Here is a 17010-nt window from a genome sequence, read left to right on the forward strand (position 1 = left end):
TTAAATTATATTACTTTGGAATAAATCAAGAAACAAAGATTATCGTTTACGTTTCTCTTAGATGCAGTTTTGTAACTTCTAATGTATTAAAGTGAAAGAAAAATTATGGATATAATTTTTATATTTTGCTATTTTGTAATTGTATCTACATTTTTTGATCAGTTCACCGTGTACAAAACTTATCGGAACACAGGTACAGTATTTTTCGCTAAGAATCTGCGAAGAAACGCTAAATCTGCGAAGATTTCTAAAGACTGCGACGTGTACGCTTTAGGAGAGAGTTAACGTTTCCTTAACGAGCTTATCCCAGTCCGAATTGCTGGAATGCTCACGTTGGCCCAGGCTGGTTTAAAGTTTTATTAAAACGTATTTCTAGTCGCGCGCGCGAATATCTCGATGGCGATCGAATCGAATTTGCTCGGAGCTCGAGCTGAGAGCCCGTGGTCCTCTCTCGCGTGGAGGTCCGCGGCTGCAGCATCATCCCTCGTTGATCGTGAGCTCGTATGTCGCCAATGAGTTTCAGGCTCCGCCCAGCACCCGGTTAGGCAGTGGTCGGCAAGGAGGCGAAATACGCGCAGGACTGAATTCTACGTCACGTTGGGGGCGTACACCGGGGCTCGGAGACAACCCCCCGGCTCCGGCCGCGAGGGTGGCTCACCCCTCTGTTCGCGCCGAGATCAAATCACCCGATTCAGTGCTATCTTCGATCTTCGCGCTGTAACACCAGTAGCGATCAACGAGACTCGCGTCGCGCGAATTCGATTGCGCGTTTATTCGCAATTTCGGCTCGGCGATCCTGTGTGTCCTGATAAGTGAGAAATTTTCGGTTCGATAGCGATAAATCGCGGGGACAAAACAAATCGCGAAGTTATGATGAATCTTGCCGATCAGGAGGTGCCTGCCGCGACAACGGAATTGGCGGGCTTAGTAAGTAGCTGAAAATTTATTTGTTATTTGAAGGAAAGGATTCGCATTGGACTACAAAGGTCTCGTTAATAATATATTGACGAATTTATTACGTTCTTTATTGATAAAAAAAACAATACTTGCTAATTTATTTGAAGATTTTAGCATCTCAGAAAATTAGTTGAATTTATAACATTTTATTAATTTAATTTACCTTTGTCGTACGCGCCAAGATGTAGAGATAAATAAGTAGATAACTTATATTAAAAATCTTTCTTTTCGTTAATATGTTGAATCAAGCAGAAATATGGTATTAAAAAATAATTGTTTTTGAATCATATTTATATGTTTTTCCATCTAAATATCATTACCATATTTTTCATTCTAAATTTAGATCGGTAATAGGAAGATTACAAGATCGTATCTGAGAAAAGAAACTGTGTAAATGATGATTTTTGTTTGTTGATTTATCTCAAAAAACTCATTTTTCATCGCGCCATGAATTGCGACTATCTCACTAACAGTGAGTCAAAAATAGAATAGTCAAAAGCTAGGAGAAATTATTTCATGTTTGATTATTCTAGAAATAAAATGGACACAAGAAAACAGGTCAGATCGCGATCGATATATTTATCTAGTTACAATTAAATTCGGCTGCATTGTTAATGCTTTTTTTTATCAGCTTAAACTTGTGGAACTACATTACATTAACAGCATCCAAGAAGATGCAGTACGTTGTCGGTCGCGAAGGTGTTTAAACCCATTAAACGTCGCCGCATTAAGAGCAGCTCCGTTTGATACGGATATCCGTGTCCGACTTCCTCGGGGCCGACACAATGGAGTCCTCGGCACGAGGTCCAGGGTCATCGCGCGTACAATGCGGCCACTCGAGAGATGATCGCTCGGTCGGGTGGCGAATTGCCGCGGCACGCGCCTCCACGCTCCGATGGCTCGTCCCACGGGTGCCACCCCTTTTGTGTCCTCTAAACACGTAATTGTCGCCGTTATCCCTCGCGTGCGTGCGTGCGTACGTGCGTACGTGCGTGCCATCACCGTGACGGCACGATGCGCGGGACCCGCGGGTGGTCAATGGATATAGCGACACGGGAGAGGGGATGACTGGGCGAGTACTTGATTTATGTTTGTTGACTCTAAAAATCGGCCGATTCCCACACGCGGTCCCCGCTTCACCGTCGGATCGGGCGGCGCCGTTTAATTGACTGCCGCGAGAGATAGCATATGTCACCACTCGAGTTTCCCATGATTAGGGGTGGCCTTCTTGGGGATGGGGCGTGTGTGGAGATACCCGTGCTGGCTTGTTTATCTGCTGATTGTTTAGCTGTTCACCTACTTCACTTCTCGACGAGTTTGGTGTTAAACCAAACGGTAACGGTACCACACACTCACACAATCATCATTTTAATTCTGTTCGTCTTATAATAAAATGATAATGATACAATATATTTTTACAATACGTATATATTTGCCACGAGCGCTATTCTCATAATTAAATCGATTTTTGATCGATGTAAAGGAGTACTTAATTATTGCTTACGGTACGAAAACGAAAGTAAAAATTTTGATCCTTCCAGCGCGATCTTTGCGACGTGTAGTGGGAAGCAATTAGCTGATAAACTTCGACACAGTACGACGCGTTCTTTAATCTCGAGATCTCTTCCATACTGACCCTCTCGCACCCTCTCGGGCATTGTCCGCCTTCCCAGTGTTCACCGTCATTATCCTCGCGGCCGCTAAGGGTAGGAAGACGGCTGCAGGAAAACTTTCTTGGCCAAGTAACACGACTTCTCGCCTGTGGTTGATAAAATTGACCGTCCTTGCCATTATCGACACGTAATTAGCAGAAGAAGCTCTGGCCGCCTTTTATCTGCCCGCTGGTCAAAGTGGAACGCAGACGAAACGTGCATGGATTGTTAAAAATGGCTACTTTAGACTATTTTTAATTCCTGTCACAGATATTGCAGGATAGAATTATATTTGTAATTTTACGCACGTATTTTGATGTATGCGTTTTTTAATATATATTTTACGTATATGTCATATGTCGCATTCTGACTCTTTTCAAAAGGTTTTTCGCATTCCCCGCCACACAAGACATGAATAGAATTCAATCCTGGATTTCAAAACGATTTATATGTCGTTTAGGCATGTTTTTCACTCGAATTCTAGAATCTCAAATTTATCTTTGATCTCTCCCTCTGAAAGTCACTTTTTGTCGACCGTTTATCATTGTCTCAATGCCTCATCTCTAAAATCTAGCTTCCCAATCCGTCGGATGATCACGGAAGGGATACAGTTTGACGACGCGTCGTTCGCTCGATGACTTTATTATAAACCGAACCGAAGTGCACAATTACTACGAGGGTGGAGAACGTAGATTTGGGGTGCCGCGCGCCGGGACCCCTGGTAACCCCGTCGCGAACGACAGGGCGTTCCCCCGATCCGTCGTGGGTATCTCGTTTTCACGAGAGAGGCATAAACGCGCGCATATATAAACTCGCGTGCCGAATGTTCCGCGCGCATTCGTCTAAAACGACATCCGCTGGGAAAGGCCACGAGACATCAAATGGTACGCGTTCCCGTGTTTGCGCCTTCCCGCACTTACGCATCATTTGCTTGATCAATTCGCTGTTAAATCCTGTTGGACAAAAAAGCATCGATATGTTGGAGGATCAGCCTGACAAAATATTATTTTAATCGTAAAAACGATTAAGCAGCATAATTTTCATTACGTTATTTATAAATATTCTAATACAGTATAATTTTCACGCATTAATTATGTAATTGAAATATCAAGTCCGTATATTTATTAAATATTACATTCAATATATTGAAGATTTTTTAAATTAATTATAGCGCAAGTATTTTTGAAGCTTATTTTTTATTAAATTAATGTGTATAGATTATAGAATGTTAACGCTTGTTTCGTGCGCGATTGAAATATTCTACGTGTCTCGCGAATCGTTTTTGCGCCAGTAAATATATATACATAATGGATTGACAGGCGTATTAAACATTTAAGGCGGTATTAGTGAGTGTAATTAAAATTTATGTTGAAGCGCACGGATTACAGGCGCCGTGCCATCGCGGCAACTAATTGCGGACGACGATTAATTGCGATCAAAGGAAAATCTCGAGGAGAAATTATGAACAAATAATGAAACTTTGAGCAGCGTGACTCCGCCGGATGCTCGTTAATATCAATATACTTTCTATCAGAAATATCCAACGTGGGAAATTGTACGATACAAATGACATACAATATTTTACGAATAGTTTGACATTTTAATTGTTTTATCACTTTATGAATTCAATTTCCCCCCCACGTGACAGTTTTTTCCCGAGTAGCATAGTCTTTCGCGTAAGATTTTTTTTGTAGTCTTGTGTTCCCGTAGTCTAAGTCAAATTTCACGGAGTCAAAGGCAACGTCTACGTTATCGAAATTCCCAAAACCGGTAACTGAGTTTACCACTAGATTGCCCCGCAAGGAGGAAACCGTCCAATCGTTCACCGGATGTCTTCCTCTCTTGCCGCCTCTCTTACCCTTCGCCCTCTATTTCTCACTGTGTCTTTCGCGCTCCTATATTGAGAGCTCGCAGCCTCACAATCACTTTCTTGAAATTACTCGCGTTCTCTTTCACATTCGTCCAATATTTATTTCACAATATCAGAACCAAACATGTGTCAAATACCGACCATCTGGCGATGCGATTATATTTCTCGACGGAAACATATTTGGATATTATTAAATCTCTATATCTTACGCTGATCCATGATTCTTTTTCCTGTGTTTCCAGCCCGGAAACGGATTCGGTAGACTGCCCGAGCCGCTTCAGACGGTGGCCAGCGATTATTGTCCCAGTAACTACCCGGTGTCTCAAGCCGCGAACAATGAAAAGCTGCATACCGGTGAGTGGAATTTTCATTAATGAAGGATTTCGGCTAATTGTAATCACGACCTGACGTTTTTTCAATTAAAACGCGTATCGACGAAGAGAAATATTCACGCGAGCCTGCAGTAAATTTTCTACGCGTGCCATTTCGACCTTTTTGTTTTTCTGAGAGAAAGTGCATCTATGAAGAAATATCTGAATCACTTTTAACGTTTTAACTAGACGTTCTTAACGAACTTGCGAGGGTGTAATCAAGGGAAAAGGAGCGGAGCGGAGACCGGTCGATTCTTCGATTCCCCCGTCGTTCGACTTTGAAGCTCTTTGATACCGTCGCGGCTCGGAGACGTCGCGTTTCCATCGGGCGAGGCTTTCGATACACGAAGACCGTCGTGTAGACCGCGAGAGGAGAAGCGCACACATAGGAAGGGGCACGTTTAGGAAACACGTGCGGGGACGTGTACCCCGAAACGAAGCGCCGGCAAGGAGAGAGGCGGAGGGTTGAGCTTATACCCCCCGAAGAGAGCCTGTCACTCGCAGGCAGTCGAGTCGATATCTTTATATAGTCGCATCAACGACGACATTATTTTCCAAAGGTCGCGGCGAGACGCGGTTGCATCGTGAGACAATCTAGCCCGGGTACTTCTCGTCAATTACTCTGTCCGAAAGGTTTTCCAAATAGTTAGTCAACATTTCGCGCAACGCGCTGCGTTTCTGATAAAATGTACGAAAGTTTAATCGATAAGTATTGGCATCAATTTATACAAAGTCCGATATCTTGATTCTTCGATCTCCCCCTAATCAACGATGGTATCAACGATGATATCTTCTACTTTAAGAGCCATCGCGTTTATCTGATAAATGTTGCTTCTTTTAATTGAGATATAGATACAGAAATTTTAGAACGAGTCGCGAAACGTTCTCTCAACCGCCGCCGATACGACGGGTTAATTATAGTGTCACGATAATTCGTCCTCTTTCGCGACGACGTTTCTTCTTCCGGGCGTAGTGTCCCAGCCTTGACCCAGAAACGCGACGTCAATTCCCCGATACGAGATTCAATAAGTGACGTGTTATCACCGCAAAAACCTTCCCTGGGGTGTCCTCGCAGTGGAACCCGCATCCCCCCATTGGTATCCTCGTCGTGGAGAGTCGCCGAACAACCCCAGCCGGCGTCTGGCTGCAGTGATTGACACTTTATATCTAGCATTGGCATGCCACGGCGTGAAGCCACCGCTCGCCCGGGATGGACCACCTCCGTCTAACTCAATCACTGCCTATAATGCCGCAATTTCTCTATCATAATCGCGTTACGTCCCCTCCCCACCGACTCGATCCACTTTTCGACACGACGATTCAGAAATATTGAAACGCCGCCGCGACGGATGAAAGTACCGCTGATCGCTCCCCGATTTTTCTCCTTTTCCATCCCGCTCTTTCTCGCTCTCTCTCTCTTTCGTTCATCTTTTCACATTCTGCATATCTGGAAGCGACATTGTAACGATTTCTCCGCCTCTATGACAAAAAATTTAATTAGATTCGAGTCTTTCCGCGCATTCTGTATTCTGTCAATTTCTATTTTGTTTCTCTTGCATTTTGATGACTTTAGAGAAAAATCCAACATAAGAAATAGGACAAAGTCATGAAAAAAAACTTTTTTGCAACATTTAGAGCTCGTAAGTAATTGATAATGTGTGCACCGCGATCGTAAATTCGTTGCGAGCGACATGGATTTAGTGCGACATCCAAAGACAACGCTCGAAGTGTCTTTGCGGAGGAGAATATCGTTACACTCGAGCAATGAGCTGTGACGTAAGTAAGTAGATTCGATTCGCGTCGGACTGGATTCTGCCGTGGAACGAAACGAGGTTACCGCCGAGTGGCTACCCATGGCGAATCCTGGGGGCCCATTAAACGCAACCCCAGTTCTCTGCGGCGGCATTCTTATGCGCTCGTTCACGCGGAAGGGTTTGTTTTTGCTTCTGATTCATTCGCGGCCACTCGCACCCTTTGTCCTCTCGCGGATTCGGACTGGCCGCGTTTCTTTCCGTCGAGGGCGGATATTCCGACCGCGATAGATATCAGAGAATCATCTCTTTTTTTATATCGAATCGTATCACATAAACACGAACGTACCGATAATTAATTAAAAATAACGGAAGCGCACCGCGTGTCCTGTCAATTTACGGCAAACACCGCTCGACGTCCACTATACACAAACAAATGTATTTGCGTTTCCTCTCCCGCCCATTATTTGCTTTATCTCGCGATCAATAGCGCGATTAATTGATGCATGCTATTTCGAAAAATTAACTTTGATTACAGGGAGCGAGTTGTTTATGCCGCAAGGCTACAGGCAAGAAACTTGGTTGCAAGATGGTGAGTGCTTTAATCTAAATTTTACTTCCATCGCATACGCATATTTTACAGTGCTTCAATTAATTACTATAATAATAATTTAATTATCCATTGCACGTTGCATAAATGCGACTTGAATATGCGCTTAAGTCTACCGAAAACGTCAGCCCGGATAGCTCAGTCGGTAGAGCATCAGACTTTTAATCTGAGGGTCCAGGGTTCGAGTCCCTGTTCGGGCGGTTATTTTTTTTTATATTTTTTTGCTCCAAAAGCGTTTGTAACAAAAATGACATTGTTGCATATTATTAAATTTCAATAATACGCATAACGATTATGGGAAAACTTTTGTTTCTTATTGTTAGATACAAATCAAGCCGTTAGAATATGGGTATAAGAATAACGTCAAGCAAAATTGTTGAAAATTTTTTTACATCGTTAATTATAGTTTTTATAAAATAACGCCGATAAAATGGACTTGATGAGATTTACTAAAAATCGGAATGTCATTAAAGTCGCGAAATCTCGGTATCGATTTTTAGAATTTAGAGATGTAGCATGAAATTAAAGCCCTAAGCCGCCAGCGAAGATAATTACGTGCAGCCACTATTCGCTCGGAACATTAATTTTAATTACCTTGCCCAACTGCGATGTAATACGCGATGGACGTAATGTAACGGATGATCAAAGGGGGATGATTTTACCGCGGGACGGAAGCTCGATATTTTCGTTAGATATTAAAGCAGAATTTTTTTTCTTTTTACGCTCCCACCCGCGGCAGATGTAATTTCTGTTCAATTGGTCGCACAAATGAGCTAACATGAAAATTTCCCCCTTCGCACAGGTAGCAGCTCCGAAACCGAGGACAGCGAGCAATACGTGCCCGAGTTCCATCAGATGTCGAGTAAGCGCCCATTTTCATTGTTCCGCTCCGTTCATAAGCGTTCACGAGCCGTTTGTGTCGGCTACCTGCATACCGTTTAATCCGATCGATTATTGCGGAAAGATAGCGCGCCGCATTAGCCGCGTCGCGTGGATACGGCGATGTCTGATAATTCGCCCGGATAAATAAATCCCGGGATTGGAATCCGCGGAACAGGATTGCAGGATGTCAATCTCCGCTGAAATCACCGCTGAAGTCGCGGCGTGTGTAGGGCACGGAAGTGTTTCGCGCGTCGGCTCGGCCTCGAAATTGATTTGGAAAATCTGTTACCGCGCGTTCTCCGGAGCGTCTAGACCTCTCCTCGAAGACGCACGCCCGACGTCCCGGCAGCCTGCCCTGAAAAATAAAGCGATCCGAGTCGAGCCGAGAATTGAAACTCGCGCGGTAACGTCCGTGGAAGCGAAATGAAGAGAACACTTTTGCGAATAATCAGGAATGATCGTATTTAATTCATCGAATGACCCGTTCATCCGCTCGTGTAACTGTTGCGTAATCGGCGAGTCAATTAGCGACACGGTACACACCGCACGTTGCATGTTTAATTAGTCGTCGACACTTTCCGCGCGCGCGGTTGCGGTTTTTCCGCTCGGCCACGGCCTTTTTGCGCCCGTTCGGCGAACAGCGACGCGCACGGGGAACCCGTCCGACGAATTTTCCCCGCTACGTAAATCGCGACTGTTAAATCACAGCCCGGCGGGGCGCAATATCGGTCCTTTATTAAAAACCAGCGAGAAGACGCCCGCGGGGCAGAGTTCTTTTTAGCGTAGCGTAGAGAGCGGAAAGAATCAACACGGGGCGCCTCGGCGATCATCGATATCGGATTACGCGAGTAAGCACTTTATATTAAGCCAGCGGCGATTCGTTCCGTCTTTTTCCTTCTTTTTTTCGCTCTTTTTCCCCTGCCCCCGCCCCCTGTCGACGTCGCTATCGATACGCCGCGCCTTTTTCGCGGATCATTACGATAAGCGGGCAGAAATCGGACCGCCGCCGCACATTCCCGACGCGTTTTTCGAAGCTCCACGTGAAGCGCGCGGGCCGGGCCGCAGTTTACATTATTCGCAAAATTCGCGACGCACGATACGTGTAATTCAACGTCGAGCAGCGTTGAACAAACGTATCGTCGAACATTTCAACCGGGCGGGCAAACACCCAGAGGGAATCGGGGGCTAGCTAATGTCTATATGCGCATCCAACGTGCACACATGCGAGCGCGCGCACACGCACACGCGCACGCGCGCACACGCAATTCCCAGGCCGCGTATCTTCCGCGTAATATTATATGTAGCTTGCGACGCATTTAGGAGGAGATACATGCTCGTATGTACTCGCAGCCATAGGCCTTTATGTAAAACATCGCGAGCATCTGACATCTTTAAGTTAAACATGGGTGCTCCTAAATTTCTCGGGTTTAGACTCAACTAACGAGCAATATTGAGAACTTAATAAGAAGTATATAGCCAATTGAGTCGAAATAAAACCTCTTATTATTGTTAATCTATATTGGCGGAACATCCTATCATTTTTGGTTTAATAAGAAGTGTTCCTCTTTGGAAAGAGATTGATGTTTCTTTTAGCTAGAGAGAATGTGAAGATTACGATTATTAAATCCTGAAGACCGTGCGAGCGCCTCGACGGTTCATTTTTCTGGCTGCACGGCAAAGAACCCACTATCGAAAATCATTATTACGAGATTTCGCGGACGATACGCGACGCCGAGATAATTCAATCTACCCTGGCGCGCACCGACGCGCTTCTTCCTATCAGTAAACTTCCAATGTTTACAAATACAATTATTGCCGGAGGCTTGTGACTTATGCTTCCCACGACCCGGGAGTCTGTTTGATTTATCGGGGGCGCAGCCCTCGCCCTCGCGAAATCGTCGGCACCCCATTAGACCCCACCTTCCCTCTCACGTGTCGCTGCAGCGATGCGTCTTTACTTCCGGTACGACACGCGCCGTTATGTCCTGACGCCCCGCCGGTTCTTTCGACTATGAATAGTCCGAAGAAAACGATCGTGCGCCACGCACTCGGTAAACAGTAACGATATGCGGCGTAGGGAGAAGCCTGCGAGACTGTCGTAAAAGTCACTTCCCGATCGCGTCGTTAATATCGCGATAAAAGGAGAATTGTACGAAGCGAGAGGATCCATGGATCGCGATATCATATAGTCGTTTCACTTGCTCTAGGTGCGAACGTGAAGCAAGAGTCGAGCAATTGCACGAGAAATGGCGACAATGGCAATTATCATCCCCAGTATCAGTCTACCTCGGTACCAGTCGCGCACGGTCAAAACAGTGATTTCCTCGAAATCAGCTCGGACCGTTGCTTCGGGTAAGTTCGAGAGAAGCCCGATTGATTTTTCCCCCCTTTTTTTGCAATACCATAGAACGACTTATAAGGCGCTTTATACAACGTAACTGCCTTGCGAATAAGAGAGAAATGTCGCGCAAACCGTCAAACTATGAATCTGCGAAATTGTATAGAGCGAAATCTTACGTGTTACTCGTAGGAATCGGAAGATAAACGGACCGGCTAATAAGAGCACGAAGGACGTCGCCGTGAAGGAAGAACCGACGGACCGAAGCTACGTGGATCCGCTTCCCATAACGAACATATCATCCGCAACGTCTCAGGAGAACGGTAAGAGATTCGGCGACGGCACGCTCTTAATCGGTATCGTGTATCGAGAAGGAGAAAAAAACGCGCGACTCGTTGACTTTTATCCCCGCACGAAAATCCATCGCCGTGACAAATCCCGGCATAAAAGGATCCACGTGGCGCTATTTCCACCCCATGGATTCGAGTCCATAAATAATCGGAGGGTACAACGAGGGTACCGCTGTCCATTAATCGAGTCGACTTCCGATTAGCTCTTTGAGGGCCCCATCGGCTACATCGATAATGATCGGTCCGCGCCGTTGTTAATTGTACCTCGCGTATATTCTGCGATTGTTAAAATGCATGTGATAACAAAAATTCAAGAAACCGGCAGCGAATTAACGAGGAGCGTGCAGAACTGCAGAACGTCTTCGTTGAAGAGATTATATTTATTTTGTATTTATTATACGCTGCATTTTGCATGTGCCATTTTGCGAGACATTTGCTAAAGTAACGACTACTTTTGTATAAGAGCCAACATTTCCTATGACCGTTGCGAGGCACACGACTAATACACTGGACTCACGCGTGACTGAGCATGCGTAATTGAATAATTAAACGATGCTTTCAAGTCGAAAGCTATGGCGAGCGTCTTGTAGATTCCAGCAAAAGTTACCGAAAGAAAGAAAAGAGCGCGAGGCGCTGGAGATTCCCGGGGGAAAATGTAAGTCGAGAGCTTTCTCTCTCGTGACCTGTGCAGTGCAGAGAAGATTTTCGATGCAAGATTAACAATGTCTCTAGTAACTACTAGCTCGAGCTCCTCCAGAAATCCTTTTGTTACTCGTTAAAGCAAAAATTAAGAAAGTTTTATCTTTCAAGAACTTGAGTGTTGATTGTTGATTGTAACGATCGCTAATCCTCTTCTAAAAAGGTACAAGTAAATCCTATAATACATGAATAATCATTCATGTAAGTTATCTCGTTTTATTAAATTTCAATCACGAAGACGGGCCATTAACTAATATTTCAGTGACAATAATTATCATTTTTCTATCGAAAGGCTCATTATCTAATAGGCTGTGAAGCAAAAGCGAAAATACGCATCGGCCACCCACCGCCGGCCGCCACTCGTCCCGTCCATAAAAGGTAGAGTCGATGAGGGGTTGCAAGCTCATGCTTTGTAATCAGACCGATTAGTCTTCCTTTATTCACGCACACATAGAATCGCGAGCCGAATCCTTTAGGAACTCGGTTACGCTATATATCCATGGCTCGACACTGTATACGCGATACTACCCGCCTACTACCAAGTCACCTGGGATTATGCTCGTGCTTCTCTTCGCGTAATTCTCCCTACCATTAAGCCGTTTTAATTATTTACACGTAGTTTAGGTTAATAATAGGATACATTCCCTATCGCCCGTATCGATATCCCGCAATCTACTTACGATCACCCAATTTATTTTCCAAACGGAAAAATCGTCTCGTTTTATGCGTCAAAATAATTGAATATTTCGGTATTATTTATTTTTAAGTAAAAATACATCAAATGAATTCATCGATCAAAGCGGCGTAGTGTACGCTTTATTGTATTATTCGCGTAAAAACGTATCGCAAAAATTCGTTAAATATCCGAACGGCAGTACCGACAGAAAAATATTTAAAAAAGGTATGGATTAAAAAAGGAGATAATCGAGATCATCTCGTTTAGAGGGGCCAAACAATTCGGAGAGCGATAGTAGCGAGACGAGAGCGGAATAGTAATAACCGGTTAATGGATACCGATTGGTTTCACAGTTCCACTAATTAATACGAGCAGAGGATTACGTGGATTACAGATCGCGACGGTCTATTCTGCCCGCAGAGTCACCGCGCTCTCGCGGAAAATTCGCCGAGCGAAACTTCCATTCGCGTTCGGCTTTATCTTTGATTCACGTGTCGCGATAAATATTTTGGCCGGCAGAAAAAGAGAAGCGTATACAGGCGCGACGATGGAATACGCAAAACGAGCATTTTCCCGTACGCTCGGGAAAGGACAAGGCGAGCTCGTCAGGTCTCGCCGCGCTCGTCAGGTGGGTGGAAAATAGAGCTTGCATTATTAACGGAGCACTATGCCGGAATTCGAGGATCAGCGAGGCAGAAGAGAGGAGAAAGAGCAAGAGAGAGAGAGAGAGAGAAAGCGCGAGCATGGAAAAGGGAGGAAGAGCAGCGGGCAAAACGCGTTTCTCCTCGTCTGAGAGTGGACGAGAGTGGAAGCCATCCTCTTTTCCGTAGAGCCGAGCCCACCCCGCCGCCACGCCGGGCCGTCGTGTTCCGCCGTCCCTATGACCAGTCCTGAATTCAACCCTTCTCCGGCCTCCCTCGGTGGTGGTACATCGCCACCGGTTTCATCAGCTCGCGATTAATTTTAATCTAAAACCACCCGCAAAGCCTCTGGCCCGCGCTCGGCTCGCAGGCTGAGGTCAACCCCTTTCGCCACCCCCTGGCGCCGCGCGCTCTCCCTCTCTCTCTCTCTCTCTCTCTCTCTCTCTCTCTCTCTTCGCTTTTCGAGAGAATGCCAGATTGGCCCCAGAGCTTTCGGCTCCCTTCCGATTCCCCGTCCGAGATTCGTCCTACGTTCGCCGAAACGCGGATGACCTTTCCATCAAGTTTCTCTGCCGACACATCTCGTTACATGTAAGTTCGAGCTCGCGGAAGCTTATTGATTCCAATGAAAAAAGCAGATAATTCGGATGCACGTGTTTCATATCAATCTAGGGCGACGCGACCTCTCGTAGTCTTAATACCGTGATAACAAACTTAGCAATCGTCGCAGACGCATCTTTGCATATTATTTCTTTTTCTAAACAATTTGAAGTTACGCGATCTCCTTTTATCTCCTTTTTCTGAAGAAGATTCGGAAAATGGTCTTCACCGATGCATTGTTCGGTGAAAAGGGTTGCATCGTCCGGCGGAAAGGGTCATCGCGCATCGCTTCCTTCGTTTTTGACATCGCTTTCGATAGCCATCGTCGGATGCGTCGCGATGTTGCTGCAGCAACGTTTATCGGCACTCTCCTCGATCGCGCGCGCGGCTTCTCAATTTTTCAATATTCCCCGTGCGCGACTTGGAGCGTAACCGGATTACGGCTCGAGAATGGCTCTTTCGGTACCGTGACGTCGATCGGGGGGTTGGCGGCGGCAGCCCCCGAGAGTAAGAGAGGCAAAGAGAGAGAGAGAGAGAGAGAGAGAGAGAGAGAGAGAGAGAGAGAGGATCGCGGCCCGATTAATATACATATCGCGCGAGCTGCCGGCTTTCGATATTTCAGGGGGTACCATCGCGCGCGGGTTCCAGCCCCCGGTGGGCTTTGAATATCCACCAATTTCCTGCTGATATTTGTGTGACGAGAGCGCTTCAACCGGCCCGGCGCGTGAGTGCAATCGGTAATACGGAACGCGCTTTTTGTCCTCTCGAGAATTTCTTCCTCGGCTCTCTCCTCGTCCGCCTCCTCCATCTCCTTCCCTCGCGGAAAAAACGCCCGCGGATAATCCGATACTTTTCTCGCTTCTTTCTACGTCGTGATGCCTACGTCTTACGAGCGCAATTGCAAATGTGCGGAACTTGAAATATTTTTACACGCTGAAGTATAAATTCGCTTTCTGTAGATTTGATTATATATCGATTATGATATTTTTAGATTCGTAAGTAACAAGGAAAAGTGGGCTTTGTGAGTCAAACATATGATTAATTGTGTGCATGAGTTAACGCTATGTAACATTTTAATTAATAATTTAATTAATTTAATACAAATTTAATTAATAGTTTAATTAATAATTTAATACAAATTATAAATTGTACGTTTCGACTGTACTTTGAGCCATATTTTCAGCGATTTGATGATAGGTAATTAATCTGAAGCTCTCCGACGAGCATAAAATGAGTATTTAAAAATTGGATATACACAAATATCTAGTAATTTTCAAGAGAAAATATCAGAAATATTCACAGTCCGCAAAATATTCGGAACTAGAAATGAAAATTAAAACTAGTTGGCAAATAGAAGTAAAATCCACTCACCAAATCAAATTCAGCGAAGAAGAGAGATTGACAAACTGAGAAAGACAACGAAAACTGAATTTTATCGTATTTAAGCCCACTCTCAAAGCCCACTTTCCCTTGTTACTCGTTAATTTTAATATTGCGAGTCTTTAGTTAATTATAATTATTTATTTTTAGACTTATTTATTTATCGTACCGTAGGAGTAAAACTTGTCAAATACCAAAATCGGATTATAAATATATCGAACATCTTCGATTTAATCTAAAATTAAATTATCGCAATATAGACGAGAGCGATTCTAGGATTACGTTGCATCTTTTTACAGCGAGCAGCCTAATTTATCCACAACGTCAACAGCAGCAGTACGGGAACGTGACGAGGGATCACAGAGGATCGTCACCACCGTCCAGTCGTCCAGCTAGCGCTTCTTCTTCAACTTCCCAATGGCAGTCGACCTTCTCCGTTTCCTCCGAGACCTTTCTGTCGCGACAGGAGAATTGGAATTCCGAGGCATATGCAAAAAGAAGCAGCACGCCGACTTGGACGGAACTCGGCACGCAGCTAGATCCCAGGAACTCGTCCTGGGATCGACAGAACGGCTGTTATCAGAAAAAAGGCTCGCCTGTTTCGCTCTGGAACCCGGATCACATCAACAAGAGGCCGTCGTCGGCGACCGGCGTGTCCGCTTGGAGCGAAGTCGGTTATCAGCAACAGCGACGTGGTTCCCTACAGTTGTGGCAGTTCCTCGTAGCCTTGCTCGATGACCCCGCGAATGCGCCTTGCATCGCGTGGACCGGACGTGGGATGGAATTTAAGCTAATCGAGCCGGAAGAGGTTTGTAGAAAACACTCGAGAAAAGTTTTATTTAACTTCCTAAGTTTCTTCAATTTTTAAGTGATTGAAGATGTATTAAAATGATATGTGATAAAAAATTATATAATAGCTTTTTTTATATATCTTTCATTATATGTTTCTATTGGCAGGTGGCACGAAGATGGGGCGTCCAGAAGAACAGACCGGCTATGAATTACGACAAGTTGAGTCGTTCGTTAAGATACTATTATGAGAAAGGCATAATGCAGAAGGTCGCTGGCGAGCGATACGTGTACAAGTTCGTCTGCGATCCGGAAGCGCTCTTCAACATGGCGTACGGTACCGGCGCGTCTTCGGGGATTAGCGGAGAAGTTCCAAGTGGTATGGTACGGAGCCATGCGGTGCCCGGGAAAGGAGCGGGCGGGAACGAAGATTTGATGAAGCATCCCGCCGCGGGGTATAGCGACGCGGTTTTCGCCATGTACTCGAATACCGCCGCAGGTATTACATATTAATTATTTCGTATATTGGAATTCGTATTTAAAATTGCATAAAGCATTTACGAGACATTAACATTTTCATTAAATTACTTTCCATACAGTATACGGGCCTTCCAGTCTCCATCATTTGCATCAGTACCTCGGCGGTAACGAGGGCTTCAAAACGCCATCGAGCAGATATCACCCCCATTACTCCCACCAGTACGGCAACAATCACCACCACCACCATCATCATCATTCGGCACCGAGTTACACCGAGACCTTCCTGAACTACAGTCGACTGTCGTCGCACGAGACCGCTTTCGATTCGAAGGCGCAAGAACCACCCCCGAGGGACTCGTATACCCAGGAAACGGAGAGTACCAGCAGAGATCGGGAGCCCGAGTCGATACCCTATGACAGCGTGCAGAAATCGCAATTACCGGCCCCGGCTGTACCGTCGCAATCCTCGATACTGGACGGCGCGGCGAGCTCGAAGCTCGAACAAGCGCCGTACACATGTTTAGGCGTTGGAAGCTGCGTCTGTTAAATAAATGTGATCGAATCTGTTGTTTGCATATTATTCGAAGGGAGATCTATCGATTATGCTTGACGATGAACTGGAGCAAGGCTCCAAGTCGTCTGGACGTACATGGTATTGTAAATAATATTTATTTTTCCGCGCTAATTTATCAGACTTTTTGGAGATAGACTAATAAATTTGTTTGAATGCGAATTTTTCTTCGATTCGTGTCGATACGTTATCTCCGATCGTTATTGTGCGCGTGTCTAGTAGTTTATCGCGGTTGTAATTTATTTTATAAATATTAAATAAATCTTATCAATAGGACGATTATTAAAAATACGATATATGACTCGTACTTTTTACTTACAGCTTGGTGTACATTAACAACTCGTCGAGCATAAATTAGAGCATTAATTCGATTTTGACCCAACACGATTATCC

General features: G+C 45.0%; 1 protein-coding gene, 1 non-coding gene and 1 pseudogene across 4 annotated transcripts in view; 2 read left to right on the forward strand and 1 right to left on the reverse strand.

Annotated features, from left to right (window-relative positions):
* The window catches only part of Ets96b (Ets96B), a 104631-nt gene extending 88018 nt beyond the window's left edge, over positions 1-16613 (forward strand). For 2 of the 3 annotated variants that reach the window (XM_071709315.1, XM_071709316.1), the window contains 8 exons: positions 4722-4833; positions 7140-7193; positions 8014-8073; positions 10301-10445; positions 10624-10754; positions 15077-15585; positions 15735-16065; positions 16166-16613. In XM_071709315.1, the coding sequence (XP_071565416.1) occupies positions 7154-7193; positions 8014-8073; positions 10301-10445; positions 10624-10754; positions 15077-15585; positions 15735-16065; positions 16166-16593 (1644 nt within the window). In that variant the 5' untranslated portion in view covers positions 4722-4833; positions 7140-7153 and the 3' untranslated portion in view covers positions 16594-16613. Of the gene's footprint in view, positions 1-720; positions 928-4721; positions 4834-7139; positions 7194-8013; positions 8074-10300; positions 10446-10623; positions 10755-15076; positions 15586-15734; positions 16066-16165 lie in introns of those variants that run through there. The other variant, XM_071709314.1, reaches the window with a different exon arrangement.
* On the reverse strand, positions 6171-6756 carry LOC139774274 (uncharacterized; annotated as a pseudogene).
* On the forward strand, positions 7339-7411 carry Trnak-uuu (transfer RNA lysine (anticodon UUU)). The gene has a single exon. It is a non-coding gene; the product is annotated as a tRNA-Lys (tRNA).
* Positions 16614-17010: the final 397 nt, after the last annotated feature.

Source organism: Temnothorax nylanderi, unplaced genomic scaffold (assembly GCF_030848795.1).
Source record: "Temnothorax nylanderi isolate EJ_2023f unplaced genomic scaffold, tnyl_v1.0 TNYL_tig0076_pilon, whole genome shotgun sequence".
Lineage (NCBI taxonomy): Eukaryota > Metazoa > Arthropoda > Insecta > Hymenoptera > Formicidae > Temnothorax > Temnothorax nylanderi.